This window comes from Helianthus annuus, chromosome 10 (genome assembly GCF_002127325.2).
Source record: "Helianthus annuus cultivar XRQ/B chromosome 10, HanXRQr2.0-SUNRISE, whole genome shotgun sequence".
Lineage (NCBI taxonomy): Eukaryota > Viridiplantae > Streptophyta > Magnoliopsida > Asterales > Asteraceae > Helianthus > Helianthus annuus.
The window spans coordinates 43,175,097-43,190,256 of NC_035442.2; the positions used below are offsets into that span (position 1 = coordinate 43,175,097).

General features: G+C 42.4%; 1 protein-coding gene across 1 annotated transcript; it reads right to left on the reverse strand.

The window, feature by feature from the left end:
• Window positions 1-14,106: 14,106 nt before the first annotated feature.
• Window positions 14,107-14,883, reverse strand: LOC110881624. Its single transcript, XM_022129829.1, has one exon. It carries the CDS (start codon window positions 14,881-14,883, stop codon window positions 14,107-14,109), a length of 777 nt encoding a protein of 258 aa, XP_021985521.1.
• Window positions 14,884-15,160: the final 277 nt, after the last annotated feature.

Consider the following 15,160-nt stretch of genomic DNA (forward strand, 5'->3'; position numbering starts at 1 on the left):
GCCAAGGAGGATTTGGGAATAGAAATAACCGTGGTGGTACTGGGAACCGCCCACAAGGAGACAATGGAGGTGATGGGAATCGGGTCAATAATGCAAACCAAGCGGGCGCCATGAATCGTAATCAGAGAGACAATCAAGCTGGAAACGGTGGAGGAAACGGGCAGAGGCCCGGATGTTTCAATTGTGGTGATCTTGGGCATTACAAAAGAAATTGCCCGGAGTTGAACCAAGCCCGCGGAAGGGTTTTCAACATAGAAGCAAGGGAAGCGCGCCAGGATCCCAATGTTGTCACTGGTACGTTCCTTGTAAACCAACGCTATGCATCCGTTTTATTTGATACTGGCGCCGATTATAGCTTCGTGTCATTAGAATTTAAGAATATGCTTGGTTTAGCCGCTAGTAAGTTAGATACTCCGTACTCGATCGAATTGGCGAATGGAAAGTTAGTAGAAGCTAATGAAGTGATTCGAGGCTGCGTAATCGAATTGGGAGAGCGTGATTTCGCTCTAGATCTACTACCAGTCCAGTTGGGAAGCTTCGACGTGGTAGTAGGAATGGATTGGTTATCAAGTAACAAGGCCGAGATAGTTTGTCATGAGAAGGTCGTTCGTATCCCGACCGAAGATGGTGAGACCATTGTTGTTCACGGAGAGAAGCGTGAGACGCCGTTGAGGATTATTAGCTGCTTGAAAGAAAGTAAGTGTTTGCAGAAAGGATGTGTTACTTTCCTGGCACACATTGTGGATAAGAAAGCTGAAGAACCAAAGATCGAAGACATCCCTGTCGTGAGGGAGTACCCAGAAGTCTTCCCAGAAGATTTGCCTGGCTTGCCGCCTCAAAGGCAAGTGGAGTTCCGCATTGACTTAGTTCCAGGCGCCGCACCTGTGGCTAAGGCACCATACAGACTTGCTCCGTCTGAGATGCAGGAACTGTCGACACAACTTCAAGAGTTGTTAGACAAGGGATTCATCCGACCAAGCTTCTCTCCTTGGGGAGCTCCAGTTTTGTTTGTCAAGAAGAAGGACGGTAGTTTCCGTATGTGCATTGACTACAGAGAGTTGAACAAGCTGACGATCAAGAATAGGTATCCCCTGCCAAGAATCGATGATCTGTTTGACCAACTACAAGGTTCAAGCTTTTATTCAAAGATCGATCTTCAATCTGGTTACCATCAGTTAAGGATACAGGAGGAGAGTATCCCAAAGACAGCCTTCAGAACTCGATATGGACACTACGAGTTTCTCGTTATGCCGTTTGGTTTGACAAACGCACCTGCAGTGTTCATGGATTTGATGAACCGAGTTTGTAAGCCGTACTTGGATAAGTTCGTGATTGTATTCATCAATGATATTTTGATTTATTCAAAGACGAAGGTTGAGCACGAGCAGCATTTAAGAGCCATTTTGGAGCTGCTAAAGAAAGAACAGCTATACGCCAAATTCTCTAAGTGCGAGTTTTGGCTACGAGAAGTGCAATTCCTTGGGCACGTGGTGAATGGAGATGGAATCCACGTGGATCCCACCAAGATCGAGGCGATCAAGGATTGGGAAACGCCAAAGACGCCAACCGAGATTCGGCAATTCTTGGGTTTGGCTGGCTATTACCGAAGGTTCATTGAGAATTTTTCCAAGATCGCTCAACCATTGACGCTCCTCACTCAGAAGGACAAGAAGTTTGATTGGGGAATCAAACAGGAGGAAGCATTTCAGATATTGAAAGATAAGCTTTGCAACGCGCCAATCTTAGCCCTACCAGAGGGTACAGATGATTTTGTGGTATACTGCGACGCATCGCGTCAAGGATTGGGTTGTGTGTTGATGCAACGCCAAAAGGTTATTGCCTACGCATCACGCCAACTGAAGATACATGAAAAGAACTATACCACACACGATTTGGAACTCGGCGCAGTGGTTTTTGCTTTAAAGATCTGGAGACACTACCTTTATGGTACGAAGTGCACAATCTTCACAGATCACAAGAGCCTTCAGCACATATTCAACCAGAAGGAGTTGAATATGAGACAAAGACGATGGGTAGAGCTGTTGAATGACTACGACTACGAGATAAAGTATCATCCAGGGAAGGCGAATGTGGTCGCCGATGCCCTAAGTCGAAAAGAGAGGATCAAGCCCATAAGGGTTAGAGCTTTGGAAATGGTTATTCGAACCGATTTTCCTCTGCGCATTCGTGCCGCGCAGAAAGAAGCTCTCAAGGAGAGAAACCTTGAAGAAGAGTATCTCCGTGGGATGGAGGAGTTATTGGTACCAAACAGGGAAGGAACGTTGTGTTTTGAGAAAAGGATTTGGGTTCCTCTGTTTGGTGGTTTAAGGAAGGTTATTTTCGATGAAGCTCACAAGTCGCGGTACTCTATCCATCCTGGAGCGGATAAGATGTACCAGGATCTTAAAGATTACTATTGGTGGCCTAGGATGAAAGGCGATGTTGCTATTTATGTGAGCAAATGTTTAACATGCGCCAAGGTTAAGGCGGAATACCAGAAGCCTTCGGGACTTCTGCAGCAACCAGAGATTCCCAAGTGGAAATGGGAACAAATCTCTATGGATTTTATTACGAAGTTTCCAAGAACGCCAAGAGGCCATGACACTATTTGGGTAATAGTGGACCGCTTAACGAAGTCAGCACACTTCCTACCGATCCGAGAGAAGGATAATACGAGCAAACTGGCCGAAATTTACATGAGAGAGATTGTTACACGCCATGGAGTACCTCTATCAATCATCTCCGATAGAGACGGAAGGTTCGTATCGAGGATATGGCAATCCTTCCAGGAAGCTTTTGGCTCAAAGTTGAATCTGAGCACTGCTTTTCACCCGCAGACCGACGGCCAAAGTGAGCGGACGATTCAGACGTTGGAGGACATGCTGAGAGCATGTGTTATGGATTTAGGCAGTAGCTGGGATAAACATTTGCCTCTGGTTGAGTTTTCATACAACAACAGCTACCACACCAGTATTGGTGCCGCGCCATTCGAAGCTTTATATGGGCGCAAATGCAGATCACCGCTCTGTTGGTCTGACGCAGGTGATAGACAGTTGGTTGGTCCTGACATGGTTCAAGAAAACACAGATAAGATTGCACAGATACGAGATCGCATCAGTGCGGCTCGTGACCGGCAGAAAGCCTACGCGGATCGAAGCAGGAAACCTCTAGAGTTTGAGGTAGGCGATATGGTTTTGTTGAAGGTATCACCCTGGAAGGGTGTGGCATGCTTTGGGAAACGTGGAAAGTTAAATCCGCGATATATTGGACCGTTCAGGATTCTGGAAAGAATCGGGTCCGTAGCATACAAGCTGGACTTACCTGCTGAACTGAATGGTGTTCACGATACATTTCATGTATCCAATCTGAAGAAAAGTCCAACACAAGATACCGTTGTCATTCCTACCAACGAAATTCATGTTGACGACACGCTCCACTTCGTTGAAGAACCTGTTGAGGTCACGGATTGGAAAGTTAACAAGACCCGCCGAAGCAGTGTCAAGCTCGTCAAAGTTCGTTGGAATGCCCGCCATGGTCCTGAATTCACCTGGGAGCGTGAGGACCGAATGAAAAAGAAATACCCCCACCTATTTCCCAAGAACCCTGCTGCTACAAGCAGAACTTAAATTTCGGGACGAAATTTTTCTAACGGGGGGAGAATGTGACAACCCTCAGTAAACCAGGTATCCGTACGACTTAATTAATAATTAATTGCTGCTTAATTACTGTGCTTAACTGAAATTACTGATGAACTGCTACTTGACTGTTGATACTTGTACATATCTGCATCATACTTTGATTTCCGTCACTACATTATTTACATGTTGAACCTTAGTGACAAACATGATGCACAAAAGCACAGTAGCATTAGAACGGATAACCTATTGAACATGCTGATAAAGCCAGCATCAGGCAGACACTGCCTCTAAGGCCTGTATGAGCCAAAAATATTTTACTACACCCATAGTGAGTGTAGGGATACAAGGGTTGTATAACTGCGTCTCTAGGAATAAGATATAATGACTGGATGTGCCTAAAACGTACTCTAAGCACCAAACACAGCACTTTTATTAACATACAGCTTCTGGCTAACTAATAAAGTGCCAAAACATGAGGAAAATATTCCTGACACTTTGAGAAATAAGTTGTGTCACTAAAAATGTTATTTACGACACTTAAAAGCTTACTTAAGCACTTTAACGGATTACTATCCAACCGAACAACCGGACTTTACCCGGAACATAAAAATCTTGACATTAACAATATTGGTCTTTTTCTGAGCCAGTTAGGGTCCCTGAATACCCTAACACCCGCATTATAACACATCACACCACTAACCGAGTTAACCCCTAATCTAACCTAGTTAAACTAACTAAACCCTAACCAAACTTGTTGGAATCAAACCAAGACCCCCCCCCCCCCATGGCCGATTTCGGTCCCCATGTAACTAGTCTTGTACCATTTTTTATTATAATATTTCTTGTGTCTCATATCAAGAGGACACATGATCCTTTGGTCCATAATCCTTAAAATTGTCTATAAGTAACAAGTTGATGCACAAGAGTTTATCATAACACACAACATCACAAACTCTCTCTCTTTCCCTCTCTACACCTTACGGCCGAAACCCCCTCCCCCTCTCCATCCATTTTCGGCTTCCATCTTGCACATTCCAAGATCATTCAAGTGTTCAAGGTCGCATACGAGGAGTCTTGGAGCTAACGGAAGGCGAAGGACCTTTCTACTTTGCTTTTATCCACCACTTCTTCGCATAGATTCTTCCCTAGCCTCGAGCTAGAGGTATAATGCTTAAAACTCATACTCGAACTAATCTAAGGTGGTTAATAAGATTTGTAACGGTTAAAACTCGGAAACTTGCATTTTGAAGCTTTAAAGTCTACTAAAAACATGAATATGATGGTTAAAGGCATAATAGTTGTGTAAAAGTTGTAGTACTTGAAAGTTGTGATTATTTAGGCCCGATCTACGTTGTGGTAGCTCGGATCACCATTTAACCCGGTTTGGTTAAGATCATGGATCTGGACATAAGCTTGTTTCGGACGGTACAAGGGTTAAAAGGTGAAACTCTACCACACGAGAAACATGAACTAGTGTAAAAGTATTTTTACTTGTAAAATAGTGTTTAAAACTAGCGGATCTACGTATCTGCAAGTGGTATTTTCAAAGGACCAAGTGTCGAGAAAATCATGTTTTCTAAAAGTCGGATGACACACTAACAAGTATGATTTTTACAAATCACAAGTGTATAAACACTTGTGAAATGAAAAGTTTCGACAAAATAACGATTTTTGTAAAAGATGACGGGAAGATGTAAAGATGGATTTATTCTGAAAACGAGGTTTTTACGAGATTAAACTATTTTATACAAAGATCTACAAAATATAACGGGATCTACACTATAGTTTTCGGAAAAACTACAAGTTCATGCGATTATGCAATTTACATACTTGTTGACTAGTTTGATGTGTCAGAAATTGTTTGATTGAATCAAGAAGTTGTTGAAATGATTTTTGTAAAAGAAAATGATACGCTTGAAAGTGTGGCCACCTCCAGTTACAGGGGAAGGGGAAACTCTGGCGAAATTTTTCTAAAAACATAACACTTAGAATTATTTACAATTGTTAGAATTATTTTTGATATGTTTTCAAAATATATTTCGCCATGACTTTATTTACAAATATTCGGAGGTGGGATTTTCACAAAATTAAACGTGATAAATATATATTTGGTAAATATAATTTTTCACAACACTGTTTATGATTATTTTGTGAAAATACACAAATATTATTTTTAGAGTAAAAATAATATTTACAAACGTTGATGAATCCAAAATAATACAAACGCTTTCACGATAAACATATAAGTTACAACGGTAATTATTATTACCACACGATTACTAAAACGTAACTTACGCATTATACGGAAATGATTATCAACGAATATTTTATCAACGTATTATTTTGGGGAAAAATTATGTGAAATGGAAATATAATATTTTTGAGAAAAATATTTATATTTGGAATTAGAAATGAAAATATATTAAGTGAGACTTAATATTATAAATTGAACGCACATGTATTAAATCCCCCATCCTTGGGAAGGAGATTAACTACCAAGTACATGCAAAATATAAACACGAAATAGTTGTCTGACTATTTCCCAAAAACCAAAACTATAAAGCTAAGGCACGGCCATCCGTCTAATAGAATTAGTACATGTAGGTCGTCGCACAGCTGACATTCGGAGTACTTGGTAGAGACGCACTGACTGTGAGTTCATGTCCCCCTTTTCTCTTAACTGTTTTCAGTTTTCTAAACTGCGGGGGTGAAATACATGTTACTATTTACGAGTACTTTATACATGGTATGGTTAGCGTAAGGAGGGTTACTACTTAGATCATGTGAGTGGGTAGGCGCAACTTGAGGCCATTAATCCTCATTGTAGGACCGAGGGACAGTAGCGGTAGATCTATCTGGGTGTAGCGAGCCCAGCCCCAGGCCCAGCATAACGGACCTCGGGGTGACTTTGTGCCCAACGCAAAATCCGCTAGGTTTGAGTCTTCCTACTTGCACTTCACACATATCAATGGCCTTGCAAACCATTGGTGATCTCTTTTTCCTTATTTGCTACATACCAGGATTTTTGATAAATACAAAGGTTTATTTACTCACTTACACATGAACTCGCTCAACATTATTGTTGATTTTTCAACTTACATGTATTTCAGGGAATTAAAAGATCTGGCACGGTATGGCACGTTTTCCCGCTGCACTAGTTTCCAAGGTCATCCGGGGTTTAGGGAATGTGACTCTTTCCTGGACAAGTCACAGTCCTTAAACTGTGTTTATGTTATGTTTGAGTTTGTATTGTCTGTTGAACAAGATTATGGTTGTTAGGGTGTTCCCCGTTAAAACAATGTTATGGTATTTTCGGTTTTAAACTTAATGGATGATCTTGCATATTTTTAAATTCATATAGCTTTGTTATGATTAAGCTATGGTATTAAGAAGTCACACCAAATTAACCACGCTTCCGCAAAGCCAGGGTGTGACATCAAGTTCATGGTTCTTGGTGTTATTCGAGTTTAACATTATGAATCATACTTTAACCACTTTCATAGGATGTAAAATGAATGGATTTAAGAGACTTACCACCAGCTCAAAGCTAGGAAAGTTCGAGTGAAGAAATGTGGTGGATAAAAGAAGATAAAAGAGGTCCTTCCACTTCCGAAAGCACCGAGCTTCGTTGTATGCACTTTAACACCTATGTATGCTCTTAGATTGGTTGAAGGTGATCAAGTGATGATGGTGGTGGTTGTCACACCCCCAAAATCCACCGCTTGAGTACCACCGCTTGGAGGCGTGACGTGACCAGGACCGAGCCACCAATCATATTGAACAACGTAATTAAGTAAATAAAATCAACCACAATACAATTGGTGACCAAAGCTAGTTAACTAAGTTTAGTTTAAACAACGGAAGCATAAATGTAAATCCAAGAACATAAGTCCATAGTTCATAAGTTTAAAGTCCAAATCATAAGTTTCATACGTTCATAAGGCTTATTTATGAAGAACGAGACATATCATGTCCGCATCCCACAATGAATCCTTCCTCGTGCAAGCTCCAAGCATTTAACGACCTGTGAGGCATGTAACAACGAGTCAACAACAAAGTTGAGTGAGTTCACGTTTGGTTGTTTAGTTTTAAGTTGTTTTCTGAAAACGTGGTTTGTCTTTCGTTGGCGTAATTGCCGTCGGGGTTACCCCGTAGTTGAAAGCATGATTAACCAGTTCATTCTTTATTACCCAAACCATATCCATGATTAGTGGGGGCTTCCCCATGTGAACTACTAGACGGTATGATATCGACTACTAACGAAAGTAAGTTGTGCCCTAAGTCAATGTCTATCAGCATTGACCCTTTGCCTTAGTCCATTAGTACACTCACGTTCGGACGACACGGTGTGAGATTTGTTAAACCTAATAGCGCTATTAACTAATGACTCGCTCGCCATCGGCCTCGGCGATTAAGTCGATATAAAATGAGGGACTTATGATAGAGTTTTGTCTAGTAAGTTTTAAGGTTGTTGTCCTACCCAAGGAGGACGAACGTACGTAGTTCTCCCAAAGAGAATACGCAGGATTAATATTGGCATCCTACCCAAGGAGGATGGCCGTACATATCCTACCTAAGTAAGATATGTAGATTCTGTTTTAATTCTTTAACCCATTCCCAAACTATCGGGAATCCCATGCCTTAGAAAGTGTGTGAACTCACCTTGGTTTGCTCGGTTAGATTCTCAAATATAGCTAATAGTCAAAGTCGGTCAATCACGTCCTAGTAGGATTACCACTTAGTTTATTAGTGACTTCAAATAAGCACAAAATTCCTACACGCATCTAACACATAACATGCATCACTTTTAACGGTTTATGCCCTTATAAGCTTCCCATCTATTCCCCACTCATAAACAAACATACGACATTGCATGTAATATTTTTATAGACACATAACAAGTTAGATCATTCACAGATAACATACTTGACATTTAGACACGCAAAATCACTACCTATGTCGTTTCAGCTTTATATTCAAAACTGGGCTGTTTTTCGGGGATTTTAATAAAATAGTTATCTTATTTCAAAAATTCCCAACTTTTTAAAGAAGGTGCTAAATGATCCAAATATTATTGTGTAAAAATCTCGGGATCTCATTCATCACCAATATTTTATTAAAAACCATTTTCTGGACTGCACTCAGATTTATCTTTTTCTGACTGCAGTCCACGGAATAATTCATTAAAAATTCATTGTAAGTCGGATTGACGAAATTCTAGTTGGACAATTACTAAAACATCAGTGTCCATCTACAGTACCAATTTCATGATCCAACTCTACACAGAACTCAAGTTATGACAGAAAACACAATGCATATTTTCAGCAGTAAAAATGCAGCTCTAGCTGCTGTTACAAAATGACACTTTAAAAATAGTAAACGAAGTCCAAAAATTACGATTCCAGTGCCATTAGAACCGTATTTCATAATACCTAAATCTAGACTTCAGAAAATACATTTTTCGTTAAGTTACAGTCCTGTTACAGCCAACTGAAGTTGGCTGTAATTACCAAACAGCCTACTGTTTCAGCTTCTAACTTTCTAACTTGTGTTCGATTGATTCCGTTAACATGTTTAGTGATCACAACAACATCAAACATCAATATTACCAGCAAATCATCAGAAAATCAATCAAGAATCATAACAACATCATTCTAACATCATTTCATCACTAGACTAGTTTATGTTCAAGACTTGTTTAAGGTTCTTTAGAGTTTCAGGGATTCTCATCATCAAATAACTATTAACCACTTAAATAACATGAAAAATGAACGGATCTAAGTTCTTACCACTAGCTCAAGGCTAGGGGAGTTCGAGTGTAGAAAAGTGGTGGTTAAAAGCGAATAGAGAGGGTCCTTCCACTTCCGAACGCACCGAGCTTCGTTGTACGCATTGTAGCACCTAGAAGTACACTTGGATCGCTAGAATGAAAACCGAAAATGTGGTGGTGATGTGGAGGATGTTCGGCTGAAACTTCAAAGGGGGAAAGGAGAGATGAGGGCGTTTGAGAAATGATGAAGGTGATGATGGATATTTAAGCTTATGTTCATTTGTCCATTGGGTTCTATGTCTCCCAAGGTACAAGCACCAACTAATCAAATCTCACCAATTCCAAGTAGGAGATTTAGGAGGATTTATAAGGATTCTATGGTTGGGCCATGCTAGGTCCGAAAATTTACAAGGGGGGGGGGCTTAATTGTAAATTAAATGGTGAGTAGGTGATTAGTTAATGGTTAGGATGTAATGTCTAATATTTAGAATGTTACATGTATCATGTAGTGTGTTTAAGTGTTCGGGGACCAAGGCTAGCTCAGAAAAATAAAAACAATGTGTCTGATAATATTTTAGTGTTCCGGGTAAAGTCCGGTTGTTCGGTTCGGTGTTGTTCCGTTAAGGTGCTTAATTAATCCGTAAAGTGTCCTACATATATGTTTTTGTAACGTTTTTAATTCTCGACACTTAGGAAATCATAACGGACTATTTAATAGTTTTTCTGTATACTACTAGTATGTTAACAAGTACATGTAAGTATAACACAGTAATCAGAGAGCAGCTAAGTAATTCCACACAGTCGTCAAGCACTTTAATTATCAATAATAAATTGTACGGAATACATGGAATTTTGAGGGTTGTCACATTCTCCCCCTGTTAAGGAAATTTCGTCCCGAAATTTAGCGCGTGGTTACTGAGGAAGCTAGTTAAGCTGCGTTGGTTTCCTGGTTTTCCTGGGGTGTCACATCATCCCCCCGTTGATTTGGAATTTCGTCCCCAAATTCTGCAGTAGCTTCAGCCTCAGTAGTGGTTGCACTTTTCTTAAACAGCTGGGGATACTTGAGTTTCATTTGGTCTTCTCGTTCCCAGGTATACTCTGGGCCACGACGGGAATCCCAACGGACTCGGACAAGAGGTATTTGGTGCGCTTGAGAATCTTAACATCTCGATCAGTAATCTCTACTGGTTCCTCGACGAATAGCAGCTGGTCGTCGATCGTGAGCTCCTTCAAGGGAACTATGAGGGTCTCGTCTGACAGACACTTCTTCAGATTCGACACATGGAAACATTGTGAACTCCGCTGAGTTCTTCAGGTAGATTCAACCAGTAGGCGACCTTGCCAATTTTCTCAATGATTTCGAATGGTCCAACATAACGCGGATTGAGCTTGCCTCGTTTGCCAAAACGGACTACACCTTTCCAAGGTGAGACTTTGAGTAGCACTCGATCCCCAACCTGGAACTCGAGTGGTTTTCTTCCCTTATCAGCATAGGTTTTTTGTCGGTCACGAGCTGCTGCCATTTGCTGTCGTATCTGAGCAATCTTCTCGGTTGTATCTACTACAAGTTCTGGACCAGTGATTTGACTGTCACCAACTTCTGCCCAGCAAAGAGGTGATCGGCACTTCCGTCCATACAATGCCTCGAATGGAGCGGCCTGGATGCTAGTGTGGTAACTGTTGTTATATGAAAACACCACTAACGGGAGATGCTTTTCCCAACCGTTACCAAAATCGATTACACATGCCTTAAGCATGTCTTCAAGGGTCTGGATGGTGCGTTCAGATTGCCCATTCGTCTGCGGATGATAAGCGGTGCTCATATCTAAGCGTGAGCCAAAGGATTTGTGCATAGCTTGCCACAGCTCAGATATGAAGCGTGCGTCACGATCAGAAATGATGGAGGTTGGCACTCCGTTCCTTGATACCACTTCTTTTAAGTAGATGTCTGCTAGAGTAGAAAACTTATCCGTTTCCTTGATGGCCAGAAAATGTGCAGACTTGGTCAGTCGATCCACGATCACCCAAATGGTATCATTTCCGCGTTGACATCTGGGCAGGCCAGTAACGAAATCCATGGAAATTTTCTCCCATTTCCATTTAGGTATCTCTGGTTGTTGAAGTGGGCCTGATGGTTTCTGATATTCGACCTTGACCCTAGCACAAGTCAAGCATTTACTGACGTAGGTTGCTATGTTGGCTTTCATACCAGGCCACCAGTATGTAGTCTTTAGGTCGTGGTACATCTTATCCGAACCAGGATGTACTGAACAACGAGACTTATGTGCTTCATCCATCACAAGCTCGCGTAAGCCTCCATAAAATGGAACCCAGATGCGTCCGTTAACATAGTAGGCGCCGTTTTCCTTTCGTTCTAGCCACTGCCTAGATCCTCGTAAGGACTCAGCCCTGATGTTCTCTGCTTTCAATGCCTCAACCTGAGCATCGCGAATCTGAGCAGGAAGGTTAGATTGGATGGTAAGCTGTAACGCGCGTACACGCTTAGGTATAGTATCCTTTCGACTGAGGGCGCCGGCCAGAACATTGGCTTTGCCCGGATGATACTTGATTGCACATTCGTAATCATTCAAGAGTTCGACCCATCGGCGTTGTCGCATATTTAATTCCTTTTTGCTTGAAGATATGCTCGAGACTTCTGTAATCGGTGTAAATGGTGCACTTGGTACCGTACAGGTAATGTCTCCATATCTTAAGCGCGAAAACAACTGCTCCCAATTCCAAGTCGTGTGTAGTGTAGTTCCTTTCGTGAACTTTAAGTTGGTGCGATGCGTAGGCAATGACTTTGTCACGTTGCATCAACACGCAACCAAGTCCTTGGATGGAAGCGTCGCAATAAACCACAAAATCATCTGTGCCTTCATGTAATGAGAGGATAGGTGCGCTACAAAGCCTATCTTTCAAGTGTTGTGCATCACCCCAACGATAGGTGACACCTATCTGAGTCAGTGAAGTGAGAGGTTGCGCAATCTTGGAGAAATCTTTGATAAACCTTCTGTAATATCCTGCCAAACCCAAAAATTGGCGGATTTCTGTTGGTGTACGGGGTGCAGGCCAGTTCTTGATTGAGTCAACCTTGGATGGATCTATATGAATCCCATCCTTGTTTACCACATGGCCTAGAAAGTGGACTTCGCGAAGCCAGAAGTCACATTTCGAAAATTTAGCATACAACTGCTCTTTTCGAAGAAGTTCCAGAATAAGCCTCAGATGTTGCTCGTGTTCCTCCTGACTCTTAGAATAGATCAGGATGTCGTCGATGAATACTATGACAAATTTATCCAGGTAAGGCTTGCATACTCGGTTCATGAGATCCATGAAGACTGCAGGTGCATTCGTTAATCCGAAAGGCATAACTAGAAACTCGTAATGGTCGTAACGAGTTCTGAATGCCGTTTTGGAGACGTCTTCCTCTCGGACTCTCAGCTGATGGTAGCCCGATCTCAAATCAATCTTAGAGTAATAACTCGACCCTTGCAACTGGTCGAACAAGTCATCAATGCGTAGAAGAGGATAACGATTCTTCAAGGTCACCTTGTTGAGTTCGCGGTAGTCGATACACATTCTGAAGGTATCGTCTTTCTTCTTTACGAATAACACCGGAGCTCCCCAAGGCGAAGAGCTAGGACGTACAAAACCCTTTTCCAAGAGTTCTTGTAGTTGCGTGGACAGTTTTTCGAGTTCTGATGGAGCTAGAAGATATGGTGCTCGAGCTACTGGTGCTGCTCCAGGAGCTAGCTCGATTTGAAACTCGACTTGTCGATGAGGCAGAAGACTAGGTAATTCCTCAGGAGATACTCCAGGAAAGTCGCGCACAATAGGAATGTCTTCTATCTTCTTTTCTTCCGAGGATGAATCGGAAACGAGGGCTAGAATGGCGGTGTGGCCCTTTCGCAAACACTTCTGGGCTTTAAGGAAAGAGATGATGCCCACAACAGCACCACTCTTGTCGCCACGAATCACGAGGGGTTCTTTACCAGAACGGGGGATGCGGACAATCTTCTCGTTGCAAAGAATTTTTGCTTGCTAACGAGATAACCAATCCATCCCAATAATGATGTCGAAACTACCCAGAACGATAGGAATACGATCGATGGAGAAGGTCTGACCAGCTAGGACGAGGTTACAGCCCTTAACTATGTGTGTAGCTTCCAGACTTTTACCGTTAGCTAGTTCTACAACATGTTTGGTGTTTTAAAGATAATGGGGTACGCTTAAGCACCTGACTAACTCTTAGGAACACATATCTAACATCTGCACCCGAATTAACTAAAATAGAAACAAGGAAATTGTCTGGTAGGAACTTACCCGCCACAACGTTGGGGTTGTTTCCTTCTTCCTCTTGTCCATTCAGGAACTCATGCTTACCAGTCCTGCGGTTATCCTTATTGTCTCCGTTATTGTTCCCGTTGCCCTGGTTGCCGTTGTTGTCACGATTCTGTCTCATCTGCGGACAGTTCCTCTTGAAGTGACTCTCAGCACCGCACTGGTAACATCTCTCATTACCCTACTGGTGTTGTCGTTGGTTCCGGTTTGTAGGATATGGGCTCCTACAGTCTCTAGCCATATGTCCCAACTTCTTGCACCGATGACAACACGATTCCGCACATGACCCGCTATGGTGCCGTTGGCACTTGTGGCATCTCGGTTTATTCCCTAGGTATCCCCCCCCTGATTTTGCTAGTTTAACCCGAGTTTCCTGTGTGGTTCCCATCGTATAGAGCTAGGACCCTCACCTTGGTCATCACCCCAAATATACCTGTTACTAAAAAGAGCATTTGCATTGGAAGAGCTACGCTTGGGCAACTTGCCCTCTTCCACCGCCTGATCGGTGAGTTGGTGCGCCAAACGAACGACTTGCTGGATTGTGGGAATGTTGGCCGCACTCACAGACCCTTGGATTTCCGGGAATAAGCCTCTGAGGTATAGCTTGATTCGCCTAGATATAGGTTGTGACATGTTAAGACATAAGGCAGCCAAGTCGTTGGACCTCTTTGTGTACGCCTCAATCTCTGATTCTTCCATCTTCAAACCATAATACTCTATTTCCAGTTCCAGAATGTCGTCCAGATGGCAGAATTCTTCCTTAATCCAATCCTTGAAGTCGCTCCAGAGGATGGCATTCGCGTCTGCCAACCCGAGCATCTGAACTTGTGCGTTCCACCAAGAATACGCTTTCCCTTGCAACATGCCAGTAGCGTACTCTACTCGTTTGCTGGCAGGGCTTTCACTTTCCTCGAATGTATATTCAATTCTTCGGATCCAGTGTAGAAGGCTGATTGCCCCTCCAGTGCCATCGAAAGTGGGGGGTTTGCATTCTAGGAACGCCTTGAAGGTGCCCATGCGTGTTTGAGGGTGCACGGGTTGACTCCCTGATTGGATTGCTAAGGCTTCAGCAATCCGTTCGTTAATCAAGGCCGTCAGCTGACCCTGGGTCAAGTCGAGACGTCCACTCATGATCTTCACATCGAAGGAACACACGTAACAAAGGTTTCGAAATGTGCGTAAGTGTGGAGTGACAGAAGAGAGTAAGCACACAAGGTTCAAATAGCAGTTATCACATTAACTAATGCATACCATGAACAATGTACCATGTAACTAACAAGTAGGTAATATAAACATAAACCATATCACCTAGGATGTTGAGTCTTGCACGTGGAGCGAAGCGTCGTTGTGGATCGTTGAGCACTGTACAGGTTATAGTCTGGTTTTATCAAAAAGCTTTTCCCCTTCT